The sequence below is a fragment of the Oncorhynchus masou genome, chromosome 31 (genome assembly GCF_036934945.1).
Source record: "Oncorhynchus masou masou isolate Uvic2021 chromosome 31, UVic_Omas_1.1, whole genome shotgun sequence".
Classification (NCBI taxonomy): Eukaryota; Metazoa; Chordata; class Actinopteri; order Salmoniformes; family Salmonidae; genus Oncorhynchus; species Oncorhynchus masou.
The window spans coordinates 76,067,473-76,087,129 of record NC_088242.1 but is presented as its reverse complement, the minus strand read 5'-3'; the positions used below and the strand labels follow the sequence as shown (position 1 = coordinate 76,087,129).

At 45.2% G+C, this 19,657-nt stretch overlaps 1 protein-coding gene across 2 annotated transcripts in view; it reads left to right on the top strand.

Annotated features, from left to right (window-relative positions):
• Window positions 1–16,993, top strand: part of LOC135524453 (zinc finger protein 423) — a 173,578-nt gene extending 156,585 nt beyond the window's left edge. The window contains exon 9 of one of the 2 annotated variants that reach the window (XM_064952000.1): window positions 16,197–16,993. In XM_064952000.1, the coding sequence (XP_064808072.1) occupies window positions 16,197–16,226 (30 nt within the window). In that variant the 3' untranslated portion in view covers window positions 16,227–16,993. The other variant, XM_064952001.1, reaches the window with a different exon arrangement.
• Window positions 16,994–19,657: the final 2,664 nt, after the last annotated feature.

Sequence of the window (19,657 nt, the reverse complement as noted above, 5' to 3'; positions counted from 1 at the left end):
GACTGGGCTGGATTTTTTCCTGTAGTCCGTGATTGACTGTAGACGCTGCCACATGCCTCTTGTGTCTGAGCCGTTGAATTGAGATTCTACTTTGTCTCTGTACTGACGCTTAGCTTGTTTGATAGCCTTACGGAGGGAATAGCTGCACTGTTTGTATTCAGTCATGTTACCAGACACCTTGCCCTGATTGAAAGCAGTGGTTCGCGCTTTCAGTTTCACGCGAATGCTGCCATCAATCCATGGTTTCTGATTAGGGAATGTTTTAATCGTTGCTATGGGAACGACATCTTCAACGCACGTTCTAATGAACTCGCACACCGAATCAGCGTATTCGTCAATGTTGTTATCTGATGCAATACGAAACATGTCCCAGTCCACGTGATGGAAGCATTCTTGGAGTGTGGAGTCAGCTTGGTCGGACCAGCGTTGGACAGACCTCAGCGTGGGAGCTTCTTCTTTTAGTTTTTGTCTGTATGCAGGTATCAGCAAAATGGAGTCGTGGTCAGCTTTTCCGAAAGGGGGGCGGGGCAGGGCCTTATATGCGTCGTGGAAGTTAGAGTAACAGTGATCCAAGGTTTTTCCACCCCTGGTTGCGCAATCAATATGCTGATAAAATTTAGGGAGTCTTGTTTTCAGATTAGCCTTGTTAAAATCCCCAGCAACAATGAATGCAGCCTCCGGATAAATGGTTTCCAGTTTGCAAAGAGTTAAATAGTTCATTCAGAGCCATCGATGTGTCTGCTTGGGGGGGGATATATACAGCTGTGATTATAATCGAAGAGAATTCTCTTGGTAGATAATGCGGTCTACATTTGATTGTGAGGAATTCTAAATCAGGTGAACAGAAGGATTTGAGTTCCTGTATGTTTCTTTCATCGCACCATGCCTCGTTAGCCATAAGGCATACACACCCACCCCTCTTCTTACCAGAAAGGTGTTTGTTTCTGTCGGCGCGATGCGTGGAGAAACCCGTTGGCTGTACCGCATCCGAGAGCGTCTCTCCAGTGAGCCATGTTTCCGTGAAGCACAGAATGTTACAGTCTCTGATGTCCCTCTGGAATGCTACCCTTGCTCGGATTTCATCAACCTTGTTGTCAAGAGACTGGACATTGGCAAGAAGAATGCTAGGAAGTGGGGCACGATGTGCCCGTCTCCGTAGTCTGACCAGAAGACCGCCTCGTTTCCCTCTTTTTCGGAGTCGTTGTTTTGGGTCGCTGCGTGCGATCCATTCCGTTGTCCTGTTTGTGAGGCAGAACACAGGATCCGCGTCGCGAAAAACATATTCTTGGTCGTACTGATGGTGAGTTGACGCTGATCTTATATACAGTAGTTCTTCTCGACTGTATGTAATGAAACCTAAGATGACCTGGGGTACTAATGTAAGAAATAACACGTAAAAAAAAAAATAAAACTGCATAGTTTCCTAGGAACGCGAAGCGAGGCGGCCATCTCTGTCGGCGCAGGAAGTAGGAGAGTGCTCGATTTTATACACCTGTCAGCTAAGGGTATGGCTGAAATAGCAGAATCCATTAATTTGAAGGGGAGTCCACATACTTTTGTATATATAGTGTACTACCTATAGTATGACCACACCTACATATACTTATACACACTGTTTTAACCACTGAAGAAGCTGACACACTGTACATGTACATGCAGATGCAAAGACGTGGATCTAGCCACCCCTTCCCTCCATCAGGTTTACTTTCCTCCATCCGTCCACTCCTCCCTCCCTGTCTCCCCCCACCCTGTCCTGGCAGGGTTCTGGCTGGGTCGGGTCATTAGGGTCCAGACAGATCGTGGAGGGCCAGGCTCTATATAACTCACTCCAGAGTGAGTCCAGTGGGCAGCTGGGGTCAGTGTTATTCTGCCCTGCCCCTGGCTGGATCCATCATCCTGAGCTATCGGCCTACTACTACCAAAAACCCTCCCTCTCCCCCTCTCTTCCTCATGTGTTCTCCCTCCCTCTCTTCCTCTCTTCCTCATGTGTTCTCCCTCCCTCTCTCCCTCTTTTCTCATGTGTTCTTCCTCCCTCTCCCTCTCTTCCTCATGTGTTCTCTCTCCCTCTTTTTCTCATGTGTTCTCCCTCCCTCTCTCCCTCTTGTCCTCATGTGTTCTCCCTCCCTCTCTCCCTCTTTTACTCATGTGTTCTCCCTCCCTCTCCACTCTGGAAGTTGGTAGAGGAGTGAGTGGGTATGCTAGCCCAAGGAGTGAGCTGCCTGTGAGCATAATGGACAAAATAATATCCATGGCTCCATTTGGGGCTGTAACCTAAATCTCCTGACCATCCCACAGAGCCCCCCCCCTCCTCTAGCCCCGGACCCGGCCCCCCCACCCTGACGTGACAGTGATGTAGGGCTGACGGGGGTGGGCATATGGCCAGTCAGTCCATTTAGCAGCAGGAGGAGCGCTGAAACCTGTCTGTCACTGTCTGCCTCACTCCGATGCCGGGCGACCGAGAGATAAACACCAACTGATCGCACAGTGTGGCATGGCCCCATCTCACACCCATCTCACATGGCCACAGCAGCATCCTCTGATGGGCTTGAGTGTGTGTCCTTCTTCACTTTTACTGGCACTGTTCCATGTTTGGACATTGCCTCACCCATCCCGCCCACAAGCTCCCCAGTCCACCCCTGTGCTTTGCCCCAGGAGGAACAGTTGGGGATATGCAGTGGTCTGAGTGCGGAGATGAACTGGGCTGAACTGGGCTGGTCGTGGAGGTTAGTGGTGGGGCTGGTTGTTTGGGTGTTTGTGTTAATGAGGTCTGAATGGATGGAGGATGGAGGAGGCGGCCTGATCTGTCTGGGCTGTGCCCTGCTTGGGGCTCCCTACCCCAGCCTTCTGAGGGCCCAGGCAGGGCCACCCTCCGTTAATCTTCCAGCTGTCCCTTGGGCCTGTGGGGGGACACGTCACTGCATCATCCCTTCTCCCTCATGGCCACCTACTCCACGCTCCTCACTTTTCAAAACTCTCTCTCATGCCCCCTCTCTCTCTCTCGCTTTCTCTCTCTCCTTGTCCCATATGTACCAGCCCCCATTCATATTTTAGCCCATCTCAGCTCCTCTCGTCTCTTCTCTCCTCATCTGTGCCTCTCCCCAATGCCCCATAAATAGTGCAGACGTAAGCTGGTAAATAAGTGATGCTTCGCCCCTGATCAGCGCTGTTAGACCCTGCCTGCCGGATCTGGATTCCTTTACTGGAAACTTCAGAGACTTGGCTGTTTTTTGTGTGTTGTTGTTTGTCTCCCCCAGGTGCCGCAGAGTGCCCCCCCACCCCACCCCACCCCACACTCACCAACCCTCACCCCTCCGTGGTCTGCTGTCATTCGCTGACAGCATGGCTGATCTTTACACTATTTAATTTAACCCTCGAGGGAGTGAGGGGGGGGGGGGCGCCACCCAGCACTCCCCCTCTGTTCGCATGTGTGTACACTATTTCCTTTAGCACTAGTAAATATTTAACTCAAGTCAGCAGTTTGGAATGAGAGGAGGGAGGGGTCTCTGTCCTCTGGCTTGTTTGTTTTTTGATTCCTCCTCCTCCCTCCCTCTTCATCCAGAAAGTGTTGAATATTTGAGGGCAGTGCATTCTCATCCACAGCTATGCTGCTATGACAGTACTGTAGGAGCTGGGGTTTGGGTCTTAGAGCAGAGATACAGAGAGCCGGGAACATGGGCTGCAGCGTTTACACAGGCAGTCCAATTCTGATCTTTTTCTCACTAATTGGTCTTTTGACCAGTCATATCAGATCTTTTCACATCAGATCATTTTCAGAGCTGATCCGATTGGTCAGAATACCAATTAGTGAAAGAAAGATCCAAATTGTAAATGCAGCCATGAAGGCACACCACTAACATACAGTGTGTGATATGTGTCTGCTGTGTTTGATTGGACAAGTAGTGCACTAAGCAGTGTCTTTGTTAGCCTCATGTACATTCACGTTAGCAAAGGTATTGCCTTAGTTAGTCCTTGTCTATGTTTTTTTTTTTGCCTCATGTACATTCACGTTAGCAAAGGTATTGCCTTAGTTAGTCCTTGTCTATGTTCTCTGCTGTAGCTATGCTACGGTGTGTGAATATTGTAATGTTTGTGTGTGTGTGGGTTACTGGGGAGTTCTTAGTTTGCTCATTATGGCGTGCCACGGTGTGGAGGCAGGATTTGATCTAGGTGTCCCAGTGACAGTCTCTGGTTGTGTCCCCACCGCCCCACTGTGCAGAGTGGCGCTCCATGTTATTAGAATGGGGACCAAGAGATCTCTCTGCAGACCTCCCCACCCCAGCCCCCCGCCCCCCGCCCCTTCCCAAAACCTCCTTACAAAATGATGGGCCAGCTCAGAGCGGTGCAGTCTGGGGACTGCATGCACCACATGCAGGATGCATACAGCTGTCAGGCATACCTGGGTCTGTCTGAGCTGCACCACAGAACACCATGGTCCACTGTGGTAGCCTACACTGTTCTAGTTGTCAGGCAGCGGTGTGAAGCTGTGGTCGCGGTATCAATGGTGTAGTCTTACACAGCTCGATAAACATATTGTACAAAAACGACACTTGAGATGAGAACCAGGATTTTGGTTCAGTCTTTGTGGATAACGGCAGGGTAGCCTAGTGATTAGAGCATTGGACTCGTAACCGAAAGGTTGCAAGTTCAAATCCCTGAGCTGAACAGGCAGTTAACCCACTGTTCCTAGGCCGTCATTGAAAATAAGAATTTGTTCTTAACTGACTTGCCTAGTAAAATAAAGGTAAAATAAAAAAATAGCATAGCAAATGTATGAACTTCTGAGGAGATGGAGCATGGAACATACTAGAGGTTGACCGATTAATTGGAAGGGCCGATTTCAAGTTTTCATAACAATCGGTATTTTTGGAAGCCGATTTGCCGATTTTTTTTTTTATGTATATATTTTTTTACACCTTTATTTAATCTGTATTTAACTAAGCAAGTCAGTTAAGAACACATTCTTATTTTCAATGATGGCCTAGGAGCGGTGGGTTAACTGCCTCGTTCAGGGGCAGAAAGACAGATTTTCACCTTGTCAGCTCGGGGGATCCAGTCTTGCAACCTTACATTTAACTAGTCCAACGCAATAACGACCTGCCTCTCTCTCGTTGCACTCCACAAGGAGACTGCCTGTTACGCAAATGCAGTAAGCCAAGGTAAGTTGCTAGCTAGCATTAAACATATCTTATAAACAAACAATCAATCATAATCACTAGTTAACTACACATGGTTGATGATATTACTAGATATTATCTAGCGTGTCCTGTTTTGCATATAATCTGACTGAGCATACAAGTATCTAAGTATCTGACTGAGCGGTGGTAGGCAGAAGCAGGCACGTAAACATTCATTCAAACAGAACTTTCGTGCGTTTTGCCAGCAGCTCTTCGTTGTGCGTCAAGCATTGCGCTGTTTATGACTTCAAACCTATCAACTCCCGAGATGAGGCTGGTGTGACCAAAGTGAAATGGCTGGCTAGTTAGCGCGCGCTAATAGAGTTTCAAACTTCACTCGCTCTGAGCCTTGGGGTGGTTGTTTCCCTTGCTCTGCATGGGTACCGGTTCAATGTGGTGGCTGTTGTCGTTGTGTTGCTGGTTCGAGCCCAGGGAGGAGGTGTTGCTGGTTCGAGCCCAGGGAGGAGGAGGAGAGGGACGGAGGCTATACTGTTACACTGGCAATACTAAAGTGCCTATAAGAACATCCAATAGTCAAAGGTTAATGAAATCCAAATGGTATAGAGGGAAACAGTCCTATAATTCCTATAATAACTACAACCTAAAACTTCTTACCAGGGAATATTGAAGACTCATGTTAAACGGAACCACCAGCTTTCATATGTTCTCATGTTCTGAGCAAGGAATTAAAATGTTAGCTTTCTTCCATAGCACATATTGCACTTTTACGTTCTTCTCCAACACTTTGTTTTTGCATTATTTAAACCAAATTGAACATGTTTCATTATCTACTTGAGGCTAAATTGATTTTATTGATGTATTATATTAAGTTAAAATAAGTGTTAATTCAGTATTGTTGTAATTGTCATTATTACAAATACATTTTTTTTTTAATCGACCGATTAATCGGTATCGGCCTTTTGGTCCTCCAATAATCGGTATCGGTATCGGCGTTGAAAAATCATAATCGGTCGACCTCTAGAACATACTATGGTCCCTCACTACCCCAGCCCCAGGATCTGTTTAAGTTGTTCACCTGTTTTTCTGTGTTTTGTTTTCGTTCTCATCCTGCACTGCGAAAGAAACAAATTTGAGTGTGGTGAATTCAAATGAAAAATGATCTACATGGGGTAAGCTAATCTTCTGAGAAAATCAAGACATTCACATCCTGTCATCTTACCATGTTGTGTGTGTGTGCACGTTATTTCCTACAAGTCTCTGAAAGGGGCAATGACACCCTGTATAATACCCACACACACATTCCCCATAGAGATTCTGTCACAAACCTTCCCCTCGTGAAATTCCCCTCCCTAAGTGACAGTGTGGAATGAAGAGAGAAGGAGGGAGGCCATAGCTGCCCTGACTCCCAGAGAGATGAGGTGTCTGGGAGAAATTGGGGACCATCGTGGAGGTGGGAGAGGAACCCTGGGACAAAGAGGAGGAAAGATCCACAGGGATAGTCAGCTATTCTATGTCTCTGTTCTTCACTCTCCATCCTTTCCCTTTATCTGTCTGTTGCATTCCATTATATGTATACTATCAAACACAGAGAGCTGGAGAGGGAGATGGAGGGAGAGGGGAAGGAAAGAAAGAGAGAGAGATGGAGGAAGAGGGGAAGGAAAGAAAGAGAGAGAGCGATGGAGAGAGAGGAAGGAAAGAAAGAGAGAGAGATGGAGGGAGAGGGGAAGGAAAGAAAGAGAGAGAGATGGAGAGAGAGAGGAAGGAAAGAAAGAGAGAGAGAGATGGAGGGAGAGAGGAAGGAAAGAAAGAAAGAGAGAGAGAGATGGAGAGAGAGAGAGGAAGGAAAGAAAGAGAGAGAGAGATGGAGGGAGAGAGGAAGGAAAGAAAGAGAGAGAGAGATGGAGAGAGAGAGGAAGGAAAGAAAGAGAGAGAGAGAGGAAGGAAAGAAAGAGAGAGAGAGATTGAGGGAGAGAGGAAGGAAAGGGAGAGAGAGGAAGGAAGGAAAGAAAGAGAGAGAGATGGAGGGAGAGAGGAAGGAAAGAAAGAGAGAGAGATGGAGGGAGAGAGGAAGGAAAGAAAGAGAGAGAGAGATGGAGGGAGAGAGGAAGGAAAGAAAGAGAGAGAGATGGAGGGAGAGAGGAAGGAAAGAAAGAGAGAGAGAGATGGAGGGAGAGAGGAAGGAAAGAAAGAGAGAGAGATGGAGGGAGAGAGGAAGGAAAGAAAGAGAGAGAGAGATGGAGGGAGAGAGGAAGGAAAGAAAGAGAGAGAGAGATGGAGAGAGAGAGGAAGGAAAGAAAGAGAAAGAGATGGAGGGAGAGAGGAAGGAAAGAAAGAGAGAGAGAGATGGAGAGAGAGAGGAAGGAAAGAAAGAGAAAGAGATGGAGCAAGAGAGGAAGGAAAGAAAGAGAGAGAGAGAGATGGAGAGAGAGAGGAAGGAAAGAAAGAGAGAGAGAGATGGAGGGAGGGAGAGAGGAAGGAAAGAAAGAGAGAGAGAGATGGAGAGAGGAAGGAAAGAAAGAGAGAGAGATGGAGCAAGAGAGGAAGGAAAGAAAGAGAGAGAGAGATGGAGAGAGAGAGGAAGGAAAGAAAGAGAGAGAGATGGAGGGAGAGGGGAAGGAAAGAGAGAGAGAGAGAGATGGAGAGAGAGATGGAGAGAGAGAGAGAGAGATGGAGGGAGAGAGGAAGGAAAGAAAGAGAGAGAGAGATGGAGAGAGAGAGGAAGGAAAGAAAGAGAGAGAGATGGAGCGAGAGAGGAAGGAAAGAAAGAGAGAGAGAGATGGAGGGAGAGGGGAAGGAAAGAAAGAGAGAGAGAGATGGAGAGAGAGAGGAAGGAAAGAAGGAGAGAGAGAGGAAGGAGAGAGAGAGATGGAGAGGAAGGGAAGGGGGCAGTTCTGTCTTCCTGGACCCTGTCTCTGTTTCAGTGTGTCTGCCTCCACAGAGCAAAGCGTCGTCCCTAGTCAGATATAACAGTTCAAAATAATCCAATCAAATTTTATTTGTCACATGCGCCGAATACAACAGGTTACAACACCTTACAATTAAATGCTTACTGCTTATATGCTTACTTACAAGCCCATAAACAACAATGCAGTTTGAAGAAAAATAAGAGTTACCTTTTTTAACTAAATAAACTAAAGTAAAAAATAAAAGAGCAACAATAAAATAACAAGGCTTTTACATGTGGTAGTGGTACAGAGTCAATGTGCAGGGGTACAGGTTAGTAATGAGGCTATAAACATGTGGTAGTGGTACAGAGTCAATGTGCGGGGGTACAGGTTAGTAATGAGGCTATATACATGTGGTAGTGGTACAGAGTCAATGTGCAGGGGTACAGGTTAGTAATGAGGCTATATACATGTGGTAGTGGTACAGAGTCAATGTGCAGGGGTACAGGTTAGTAATGAGGCTATATACATGTGGTAGTGGTACAGAGTCAATGTGCAGGGGTACAGGTTAGTAATGAGGCTATATACATGTGGTAGTGGTACAGAGTCAATGTGCAGGGGTACAGGTTAGTAATGAGGCTATATACATGTGGTAGTGGTACAGAGTCAATGTGCGGGGGTACAGGTTAGTAATGAGGCTATATACATGTGGTAGTGGTACAGAGTCAATGTGCAGGGGTACAGGTTAGTAATGAGGCTATATACATGTGGTAGTGGTACAGAGTCAATGTGCAGGGGTACAGGTTAGTAATGAGGCTATATACATGTGGTAGTGGTACAGAGTCAATGTGCAGGGGTACAGGTTAGTAAAGAGGCTATATACATGTGGTAGTGGTACAGAGTCAATGTGCAGGGGTACAGGTTAGTAATGAGGCTATATACATGTGGTAGTGGTACAGAGTCAATGTGCAGGGGTACAGGTTAGTAATGAGGCTATATACATGTGGTAGTGGTACAGAGTCAATGTGCGGGGGTACAGGTTAGTAATGAGGCTATATACATGTGGTAGTGGTACAGAGTCAATGTGCAGGGGTACAGGTTAGTAATGAGGCTATATACATGTGGTAGTGGTACAGAGTCAATGTGCGGGGGTACAGGTTAGTAATGAGGCTATATACATGTGGTAGTGGTACAGAGTCAATGTGCAGGGGTACAGGTTAGTAATGAGGCTATATACATGTGGTAGTGGTACAGAGTCAATGTGCAGGGGTACAGATTAGTAATGAGGCTATATACATGTGGTAGTGGTACAGAGTCAATGTGCAGGGGTACAGGTTAGCAATGAGGCTATATACATGTGGTAGTGGTACAGTCAATGTGCAGGGGTACAGGTTAGTAATGAGGCTATATACATGTGGTAGTGGTACAGAGTCAATGTGCGGGGGTACAGGTTAGTAATGAGGCTATATACATGTGGTAGTGGTACAGAGTCAATGTGCAGGGGTACAGGTTAGTAATGAGGCTATATACATGTGGTAGTGGTACAGAGTCAATGTGCGGGGTACAGGTTAGTAATGAGGCTATATACATGTGGTAGTGGTACAGAGTCAATGTGCAGGGGTACAGGTTAGTAATGAGGCTATATACATGTGGTAGTTGTACAGAGTCAATGTGCAGGGGTACAGGTTAGTAATGAGGCTATATACATGTGGTAGTGGTACAGAGTCAATGTGCAGGGGTACAGGTTAGTAATGAGGCTATATACATGTGGTAGTGGTACAGAGTCAATGTGCAGGGGTACAGGTTAGTAATGAGGCTATATACATGTGGTAGTGGTGCAGAGTCAATGTGCAGGGGTACAGGTTAGTAATGAGGCTATATACATGTGGTAGTGGTACAGAGTCAATGTGCGGGGGTACAGGCCAGTCCAGATCATTGAGGTAATATGTACAACTGAGATGTGTTGTTGCGGTACAGGACAAGCGCTGCGTGGTGTGGTTCCACTCGTTGCCAAAACAGGACTGTCATGGCTTTGACAGTGACATATGAGCTGGGGGTATTGTCTATGAGTGGGTTCTCCTGGCACTAAACAGTGTAGAGACGTGGTTGCACTGTGATCTGATCAACCACAGTAGAGATGTGGGCTCGATCACTAGATCAACGTCATACATCACACCACTCACGACACTGGGGGTGTGGTAATGACATGGAGGTGATACTCTATGTGGGGTCTCTGTCTTTCTCTCTCACTTGGTCTGTCTGTCTCTCATTCTCTCTCTTTTCCTCTTTCTCTCTCTCCATCATGGAGAACACACAGGATGGGGTCTTTTACACCCTGATGTTCTCCATTCAGCAGCTGGAGGCTGACACAAACACACTATAAATCACACACCACTGACAGCTCTACAAGGGAGAGAAGCTCACAGTCACACCATCAAACCTCTTCTTGAATATTCCCATCCCTTTCTCTTTCGCTCTACTGTCTCTCTCTCCATTTCCCTCTCTCTCTCTTCCCTCTGGGAGGTCATTTTGTTGTGACACCACAAAGCGCAGCCGACTACATCAAACCCCTCCACTCACCTCTCTCTATATGCTTTGTTCGCTGCTCTTACCTTTTTTTTTTTTTTTTTTTTTAGGGTGCGTTGTAATCAAATAAGCGGGGTCCCCGGGGACCTGTGGGGATTGGGTGTGTTATGACAGTGACACGGAAAGGGAATGGGAGTGTGCTCTGGTGATCAGGCCGGGCGGGCTGGGAGAGCGAGCATGTCTCTCTGTACTCTGTCACCCATGGCACAGTCCGTCTGGGGCCCCTGAGCTCATCTGGCCCTCAACACTCCCCTACGCCCCATAGAGTCTGTACGGATCTCACTGCTGTGCCTCAGGCCCCCTCTCTGTTCTCTCTCTGGGTGTGCACGTGCATAGTATGTTAGTGCACATTTTTGATATCATATTGTATATAGCTAACCCCATGTTATATTCCACAGGATATACTTACACCACTTTGTGTCCCTTTCTATAGTTGGAACAGGATGTGTTGGTAGGTGTGTTATTGTGTGATATAGGGAAGATGAGGGACTGAACCCCATAGCTGTAAGGCCAAGGAGGGATTCATTAGTTACACCAGCTGTATCAGAACAGGACCTGTCATACTGTATATCTACAGCCATTTCAGTGAGTGTGTGTTATGTTTAAATAAGTCTAACCGGGTTAGTGTGTTTCTGTGCGGTTGTGTGTTATGGCTAGCCAGGTCTATGGGTTTGTGTGTGTGTGAGTCTTTTGGATGTGTTAACGTCTCTGAGTCTGAGCTTGGCTTAGCAACAGGGGAGGGGAAGTCCCTCTTGGGTGAGAGGGTGGGACCCGGCAGGATCATGCCGAAACAGTACATGGCTGGAGAACGGGCACATTTATTTGGTGGGGTGGTGGGGTTAGGGGAAGGAAAGAGGGAGTGCGGGGGGGGTTATTTGTAGCACACTCCCCAGTGAGTTTCCTGTCTCTCGGAGGTGAAAACCTGGGAACATATGAAGCTTTAAGACAGCCCATCTGTTAGTCTCCGGCCCTTGGAAGACTGTCAACGGTCTAAAAATAAGCCACACTAAAGTGAACCAGGCGGCAAAGGTGATTTTTCATTTTGTGTTAAAAACAGAGCAGGGCAGAGAGGGACAGGCTAGTATTTCCTCTTCCTGTGGCTGTTTGAGATCGGGCCATATAGGCTAATCAGAGTATGCTACACTTGCTCAGCGATGCTACTACAGTAGATCATGTCATTGAGATCGGGCCATATAGGCTAATCAGAGTATGCTAGACTTGCTCAGCGATGCTACTACAGTAGATCATGTCATTGAGATTGGGCCATATAGGCTAATCAGAGTATGCTACACTTGCTCAGCGATGCTACTACAGTAGATCATGTCATTGAGATCGGGCCATATAGGCTAATCAGAGTATGCTAGACTTGCTCAGCGATGCTACTACAGTAGATCATGTCATTGAGATCGGGCCATATAGGCTAATCAGAGTATGCTAGACTTGCTCAGCGATGCTACTACAGTAGATCATGTCATTGAGATCGGGCCATATAGGCTAATCAAAGTATGCTAGACTTGTTCAGCGATGCTACTACAGTAGATCATGTCATTGAGATCGGGCCATATAGGCTAATCAGAGTATGCTACACTTGCTCAGCGATGCTACTACAGTAGATCATGTCATTGAGATCGGGCCATATAGGCTAATCAGAGTATGCTAGACTTGCTCAGCGATGCTACTACAGTAGATCATGTCATTGAGATCGGGCCATATAGGCTAATCAGAGTATGCTACACTTGCTCAGCAATGCTACTACAGTAGATCATGTCATTGAGATCGGGCCATATAGGCTAATCAGAGTATGCTAGACTTGCTCAGCGATGCTACTACAGTAGATCATGTCATTGAGATCGGGCCATATAGGCTAATCAGAGTATGCTACACTTGCTCAGCGATGCTACTACAGTAGATCATGTCATTGAGATCGGGCCATATATCAGGCTAATCAGAGTATGCTAGACTTGCTCAGCGATGCTACTACAGTAGATCATGTCATTGAGATCGGGCCATATAGGCTAATCAGAGTATGCTACACTTGCTCAGCGATGCTACTACAGTAGATCATGTCATTGAGATCGGGCCATATAGGCTAATCAGAGTATGCTACACTTGCTCAGCGATGCTACTACAGTAGATCATGTCATTGAGATCGGGCCATATAGGCTAATCAGAGTATGCTAGACTTGCTCAGCGATGCTACTACAGTAGATCATGTCATTATGTTATATCACCACGGACAAGATTTAACGCCCTAGCTGTTCAAGTGTTCCCAAATAGTGGACACGTCTGTTAAGGCTGCTGCTATTCTGCAAAAGCAAAATAATTGGTGTGAAAGTTGTTGTTCTGGTACATTGATGTGCAGAGCAGAGGACTGTTTGTTAGAGGATTCCTGGTGAACTGACATGTTTAAGTCTCACCACCCCTGCCTGCTCCCCAGAAGACTGTGTTTGTTAGAGGATTCCTGGTGAACTGACATGGTTAAGTCTCACCACCCCTGCCTGCTCCCCAGAGGACTGTTTGTTAGAGGATTCCTGGTGAACTGACATGTTTAAGTCTCACCACCCCTGCCTGCTCCCCAGAGGACTGTTTGTTAGAGGATTCCTGGTGAACTGACATGTTTAAGTCTCACCACCCCTGCCTGCTCCCAGAGGATGCCACAGAGCCTGGAGCCGTGAGGTGCCGGGGGGCCGGGGGGCCCTGCGGCGGCGCCTCAGACGCCTGATTGAAAGTGACATGATGGCAGCCCTGTCTAGGTCCTCGCGCGTTGTAACACAGTTAATAAAGCGTGTGTGTTGGAAACGTAGATTTCATTTTCCTTTATCTTTATCTCCTGCCTCCCCTCTCTCTCCCCCTCTGCTCTCCCCTTTCCCTCCTCCCTCTTCCTCCCCCCAGTGTGTGCAGCAGTCTCACAGTCTCTGCATTAGTAATGCGACTGGGCCATATTTCCCATGAGCCCACAGCTCGGCAGGATTTAGCCTCTCTTTTATAACCAGTTTAGGAAAACAATGACAGCCTAGATATTGACTGAGCAGTGAGGGGCTGTTCTGCCCACTGCACAGCCTCCCTGTGTAGAGGGGCGCTATTCCATCCATCACACAGTGTCCCCCTGCTACACTGTGACATGCAAGCATGCTCTCTCTGTTTAGTTTGATGGTGCAATACAAAGGAATAACACTGTCTGTGATGTTCTACCTTTGTTAGTACAGTGGTTATCTTGTCGACTTGATGTCTTTTGTCTTGGCAGTGAGGGAGTTGAAATGTGATGTTTTCTATTTAGATATTTGTAATGTGGAGTTGTTAGCCATTGATGTTGTGCAGTCTGATGGGAGGAGGAGGTTGTTTCAGGATCAACTCTTTGCTAGTTCTTCAGGTTGTAGGGGTGTAATAGTAATAGTGTTTGTCAGGTATTGGGTGATGTGTGTGTTCTCTGTCCGATGACAGGGTGTGTTTGTGGTCTCAGTCTCCGGTCTCCTCCTGCTTAAAGAGTGAAAGCAGAGCCCTCGATCTCCTCATCCTGGAGAATATATCAATTATAGCTGCATAGGACTGATGTCACACTGAGAGTCATTATCAGATTCAGAGACACACACCATTCTCCCCATCGATCGCCTACGGCTTGATCAATACCCCAGCCCCTGACGACGCTCTCAAATGAAGAGAGCTGAGACTAGCATCACAGTGTGTATGACTGTCTGTGTGTGTTCACACTGATTAACACATTTAACAAGAGCTACTTTTCCATTACACCAACCCAATATTGCAGGCTCTAATTAATGTGTGCGTGTGTGTGTGTGTGTGTGTGTGTGTGTGTGTGTGTGTGTGTGTGTGTGTGTGTGTGTGTGTGTGTGTGTGTGTGTGTGTGTGTGTGTGTGCGTGCGTGCGTGCATTCTCTTCTAGTTTGAGTTGTATGGGAAATATCTATCCTGTGGAATGTGCAGCAGTGTAGGTGAGGGTGTTTGTGCGGCTCCTTCCTCCTCTCCTCTCCTCCCCCTATCTGTGCTGTTTCCATCAGGCCGCTGCAGTGCTGGTGTAACCCAGGACCCCAGGGACTCAGGGAGCAGCCACTGCCTCTCAATCCCCTCTTTCTGCAAATCAATAAACACCAACAAAACCCTGGAAACCTGGGGGAAAACATGCACGCACACACTCCCTCTCTCTCTCTCCCTCTCTAACACACACATACACACAAACACATTCACGCACAAAGATGGGGCAAGGCTACGTCCCAAAAATTATATTTTCTGTCACATAAGGAGACAATAGACTCAAAGGAAGCACACATGAAACTGACATGTGCCTATACATGATGATGATGAAATCAAGATCTAATATTCTGTTTTGTGTAAAATGTTCTGCCTCTCTTCTGGCTGGAACTCTCCTGTCTGCTGTGGCCTGAGTAACAGAAGAAGCAGGCAGATGGAGAGCCAATCCTGACCTCTGCTGGAGGGGTGTGGAACTGCAGGTGCCGTGGATCAGAGCGTGAGAGAAGTGGTTTTCTCTCATAATGGGGTCAGTGGCTCCCAGTGAGAGACGGCTCCTCGCTGAAGAGCCCTCGGTGTGCTCGTTCCCACTCGCATACGCAGGGGAGGGGTGCAGGAAAAGAGGGAGATGGAGAGAATGAGCGAGAGACAGAAAGAGGAAAAGAAAGACTGACCCTGAATGGCTGCAATCAGCCAGTCTAGAGCTTTAAGACCCGGGCGCTTGGCCTCCTCTGCTGAACTAGTGCAGCCTGGCTCTGCCAACAGTCGTGTGCAAAATATGTGCACCAAGATAAGGCCCAAAGAATAAGTATTTATCAACGGAAAACCATGTTTAATCCTTCAGATTTTTTCCCCTTTTCCTTTTTTCATAGTGGTGCACAGAACCATGGGCCTCTGTGAGAGATTAATCTTGGAAAGCAGCTTTTAGCGGGAAGACGGGGATGATTGCTGAGCTTTCCCTGGGAATTGGGTTTATGGTCCCGGGGAGAGCGCAGACGAACCAGCCAGCCTACCAGAATTCTCCCTAACACAGGCCTCTGGGAGCCCCATATCTGCTGTGATTGATAGTTTAACTCTTCACATCTATCTGATCTGGTATGAAATTATATAGCCTCTGGTTGAGGTGTGTAGAGTAACCAGGCTCCTGCAATTGTTGATGGTGGTGTCGTGGATGTAATTTTGATAAAGGTGTTTTGTGTGTTATTATGAATTCATGTGTTGCGCTCAAGTGCTGTTGGAATGTGGGCCTCATAAGGTATTGATATGGTGTTTTCAAATATTTATAACAATATCAAAAGGGATGCGAAGCCTCATAAATCTGAATAAACAAATCATTGTTTCATGTTGCCATGGATAAGGAAGACCGCAAAGCAAAGACATAACGAATATAATATGACGTTTGGGTTTATCTGCAGCTCGATATATGATATATAATGGGTGTGTGTGGGTAGAGCAGGTAGTCCGTGTTACAGGAGGCTCGGGTCCTCTGATGGACAGACAGACATGACTGTTGTGTATAAAGAGAGGTGTAGGGATGTGGGGTAGGTGGCTGTGGGGGCTCGGAGGTGTGGGCACGTAGCTTATTATTTCTCTCCTCTCTTCCCTTCCAGAACCACACACTGAGCCAGCACGCGCAGTGAGACTGGGCCCGGCAGGACTCCTGGCTCAGCCCAGAACCCCGACCCAGGCCCGGTGGGGGAGGACCATTTCAACATCACAGCCAATCAAAGTGTCATTTGCTACTCACATGTAAAACTCTAACGATTCCGCCACCAGGCACAGCTATTACGAGCAGTGGGGAATGAATATTAATGGGATATGCTATTAAAAAAGAAAAGGATATTTAAAAAAAAAAGGAGATGGAGAGAAAAGGTATTGTACGTGCAGTATTTTTTATCGTCCCTGCTACCCGGTTGTGCGTTTTTTTAACAAAAGAAAAAATTGTACAAAAAAAGAAACGCCCTTAGTCTCTGATTTTAGTCTCTAGAAATGCATAATTTACCTTGTCCTCTGTTGCTTCTTGTATCAAACTTCATAGGTGCCAATTCTTTTCAATTTGTTTTGCATATGTTTTTACTCTTTCGTTATTGTACCTTCTTATTTCTTGCAGTAAATAGGTACTTGTGCTGTATTGTGATGGTTTGCCAGTCGTAAGATTTCTGAGTTTTCCTCCTTTTTACTATTATTGTTATATATTTTCTTTTTTGTAATTACAAAATAAAAAGACAAACAAAATAAAGTTAAGAAAAACATAATGGTGTGATTGGATTTTCCAGTCTATGGACCTAATGGTTATTGTAAAAATGAATATCATCAATTTCAGGGCAACTGGATGATGTCTGCTTTTTAAATGTGAATTAACCAGATTGCAATAACTAGTACAGTCAATAAAAAAATGCTAATAAATCATGAAGAAAAGGAATGTGTGTGTGTGTGTTGTGAGTCTTGTTTTTCTAATGAAAACCAGTGGCAACCAGGAGAGAATAACATACCTTCACTACAGCAGTTTTCAATGTAAGCCAGAGGTTGGAAACTCTTCAGCGAACAGAACTGAAAACCATAAAATAATGAAAATATTAGAGGAACAGAATCAGAACCGGGAACAAAAGAGATCTTTACTGTTGCATTATTTTAAAGCATGGGAACCGGTTAATAACTGACTGCTATGCAAAGCCCTCACTCTGTCACCCAGAAACATATTCCAGTGTCTGCCTGCCAGCTGGAAATCTTTACCAGTGGGTGTGTGTGTTTGTCGGCTACTTTCCCCTCCCCCTCGGTAGCATAGGTTACTGTAGCCTACTGAAGACGATACAAGCATCATTCAGAAATTGGGAGCAATTAATTATTTTTATGTTTTTATATTGTTTTTTTTATTAGAGAAGAATTAATTAACTTTTTATATGCTAGCTAAGGATATTATAGTTCACATAAGTTTTATTAACTACAAAAAGGTAAGATGTGTTTTTAACTCTAGTGCTTCTTTGGTCCAATGTTAAGTGAACTCTCAGAAGCTCAGACATTCAAAGTTCTCCATAGAGTCAATCCTCCTTAGGTATAATTCCGTGGGCCTAATTCAGATAATGCATGTCATAAGATGCACAGTGCTTCAAGAGAAGCCGCCTCCACCCTCTCTCGCTCTCTCCCCACCTGAAAAATGTCAGTAGCATTTTGCATCCCTTCACTTGTCTGTCCAGACATAACATGGTAAACCTAACCCACTCCACTTAGTAAGATAGGTTATGTATTCATTTGTGGATGTCTGTCCATTTCATGTATGTTACAAATTAGATTTTTTTTGTAACCTTTATTTAACTAGGCAATTCTGTTAAGAACAAATTCAAAATCACAATGAAGGCCTAGGAACAGTGGATTAACTACCTTGTTCAGGGGGAGAACGACATATTTTTACATTGGCGGCTCAGGGATTCGATCAGCAACCTTTTGGTTACTGGCCCAACGATCTAACCACTAGGCTACCTGCCACCCCAGGTAGCCTAGCCAATACGTATGATATGTCACATATTACAATTTGTAAGATATGTTATGAATTGCAATTCGTACAATACTTTATGAATTTGCTAAAAGTGTTACAAAATCCAATTTGTTGTGGCTAATGTTTGCTCGGTGGCTAATGCTAAAGTTAGCTAGGTGGCTAACATTAGCTAGGGGTTAAGGTTAGCTAACATGCTAAGTAGTTGCAGAGTAGCTCAAAAGTAGTACGTAGTTTCAAAGTTGCTAATTAGCTAAAATGCTAAAGTTGTTCGTGATGAGATTCAAACACGCAACATTTGCATTGCTAACATGCCCATCCACCCTGACCAACCACCCTACTTTTGTTTTGCCTGAATTATCACATAACACATCATCCTAATTTTAGTGTCTTGGATTTATATTCACTATGTTAAGTCTAGTCTATGAGATCAGGCTGCATCAGTGACTCTTCAGGGGAGATATTTTTCTATATGAAAATTTATCATAACACATCTATGAAATGCAATATGCAAAGACATGACTTTTGTTTCTCAGAACACTTTGAGAAAAGAGATGTTTGGGGACATAATTCTAAACTAATAGTGGATTTTGTTTATGATTTTTTTTCCCGCTTTTAGATAATTATGTAGGGCCTAATATAATTTATATAACTGCAACAATGTAAGTACTATTTATAAAACATTTATAATCTTTAAGTGGAAATGAAATGCCTAGTATAGCAGGATACAAATATTTACTCCACAAATCGTTCACTCATGATTGAATGGACTTATATATAATACATGTAATATCATATTTCCCTAAATCCAACAACATTTATTGTTTATCATATCAGACAAACTTAGTTTCAATATATGACATTGACATCTGGATTATACTAAATATAACCGAGCAAAATATACTTTCACATCATCTAAAAACAGGCATCTAAACCTCTCCTCTCTATCAATAATAGACTATTGGTTTGACGACCATACGGCCTTCTGCTTTAATTGCATCCATGTGTTTAAGCAGCTGTTTCAGCTGTTGAATATCATGGTTCTTCTGGACAGAAGGTCGGTACCGTTCCCAGAAATCAGTCATCAGAACACATTGATATACCACAGTGCCCTGGGAGCAGTTGAACTACTCCGTTTATGGGCGAGAGTCAACTTGCCATATTACTTATTTTAACTAGACTACAACTGACAAGTGCATGTGTATATTTTAATATTGTCTAACTTTAGTTAAGGGAAATGTTTTAATAATTTACTATTTTCATTTTACAATTCAAAAGGCTATATTTTGAGCCCAAAATTAATTATAATCAAAATGTATATTTGGTAGATGTTAGAAAATATGTATCATAAAGACAATGCAATGGTTATAGCAGGTTATAAGCAATCGGCCTATGCGTAATGATATTTGATGGACTGCGTGATGGTACTGTTCATTGGGCCATGAGAGGTCAGCAGAACACATTGGGGCTCCTGCCAGCACACATAACCAGTGCAATTGGAAACTGGATATTTAGGCCAGGGATGGGCAACTTTGATGGGGCTGGGGGCCACAAAAAAATCAGAACTCATCATGAAGGGCC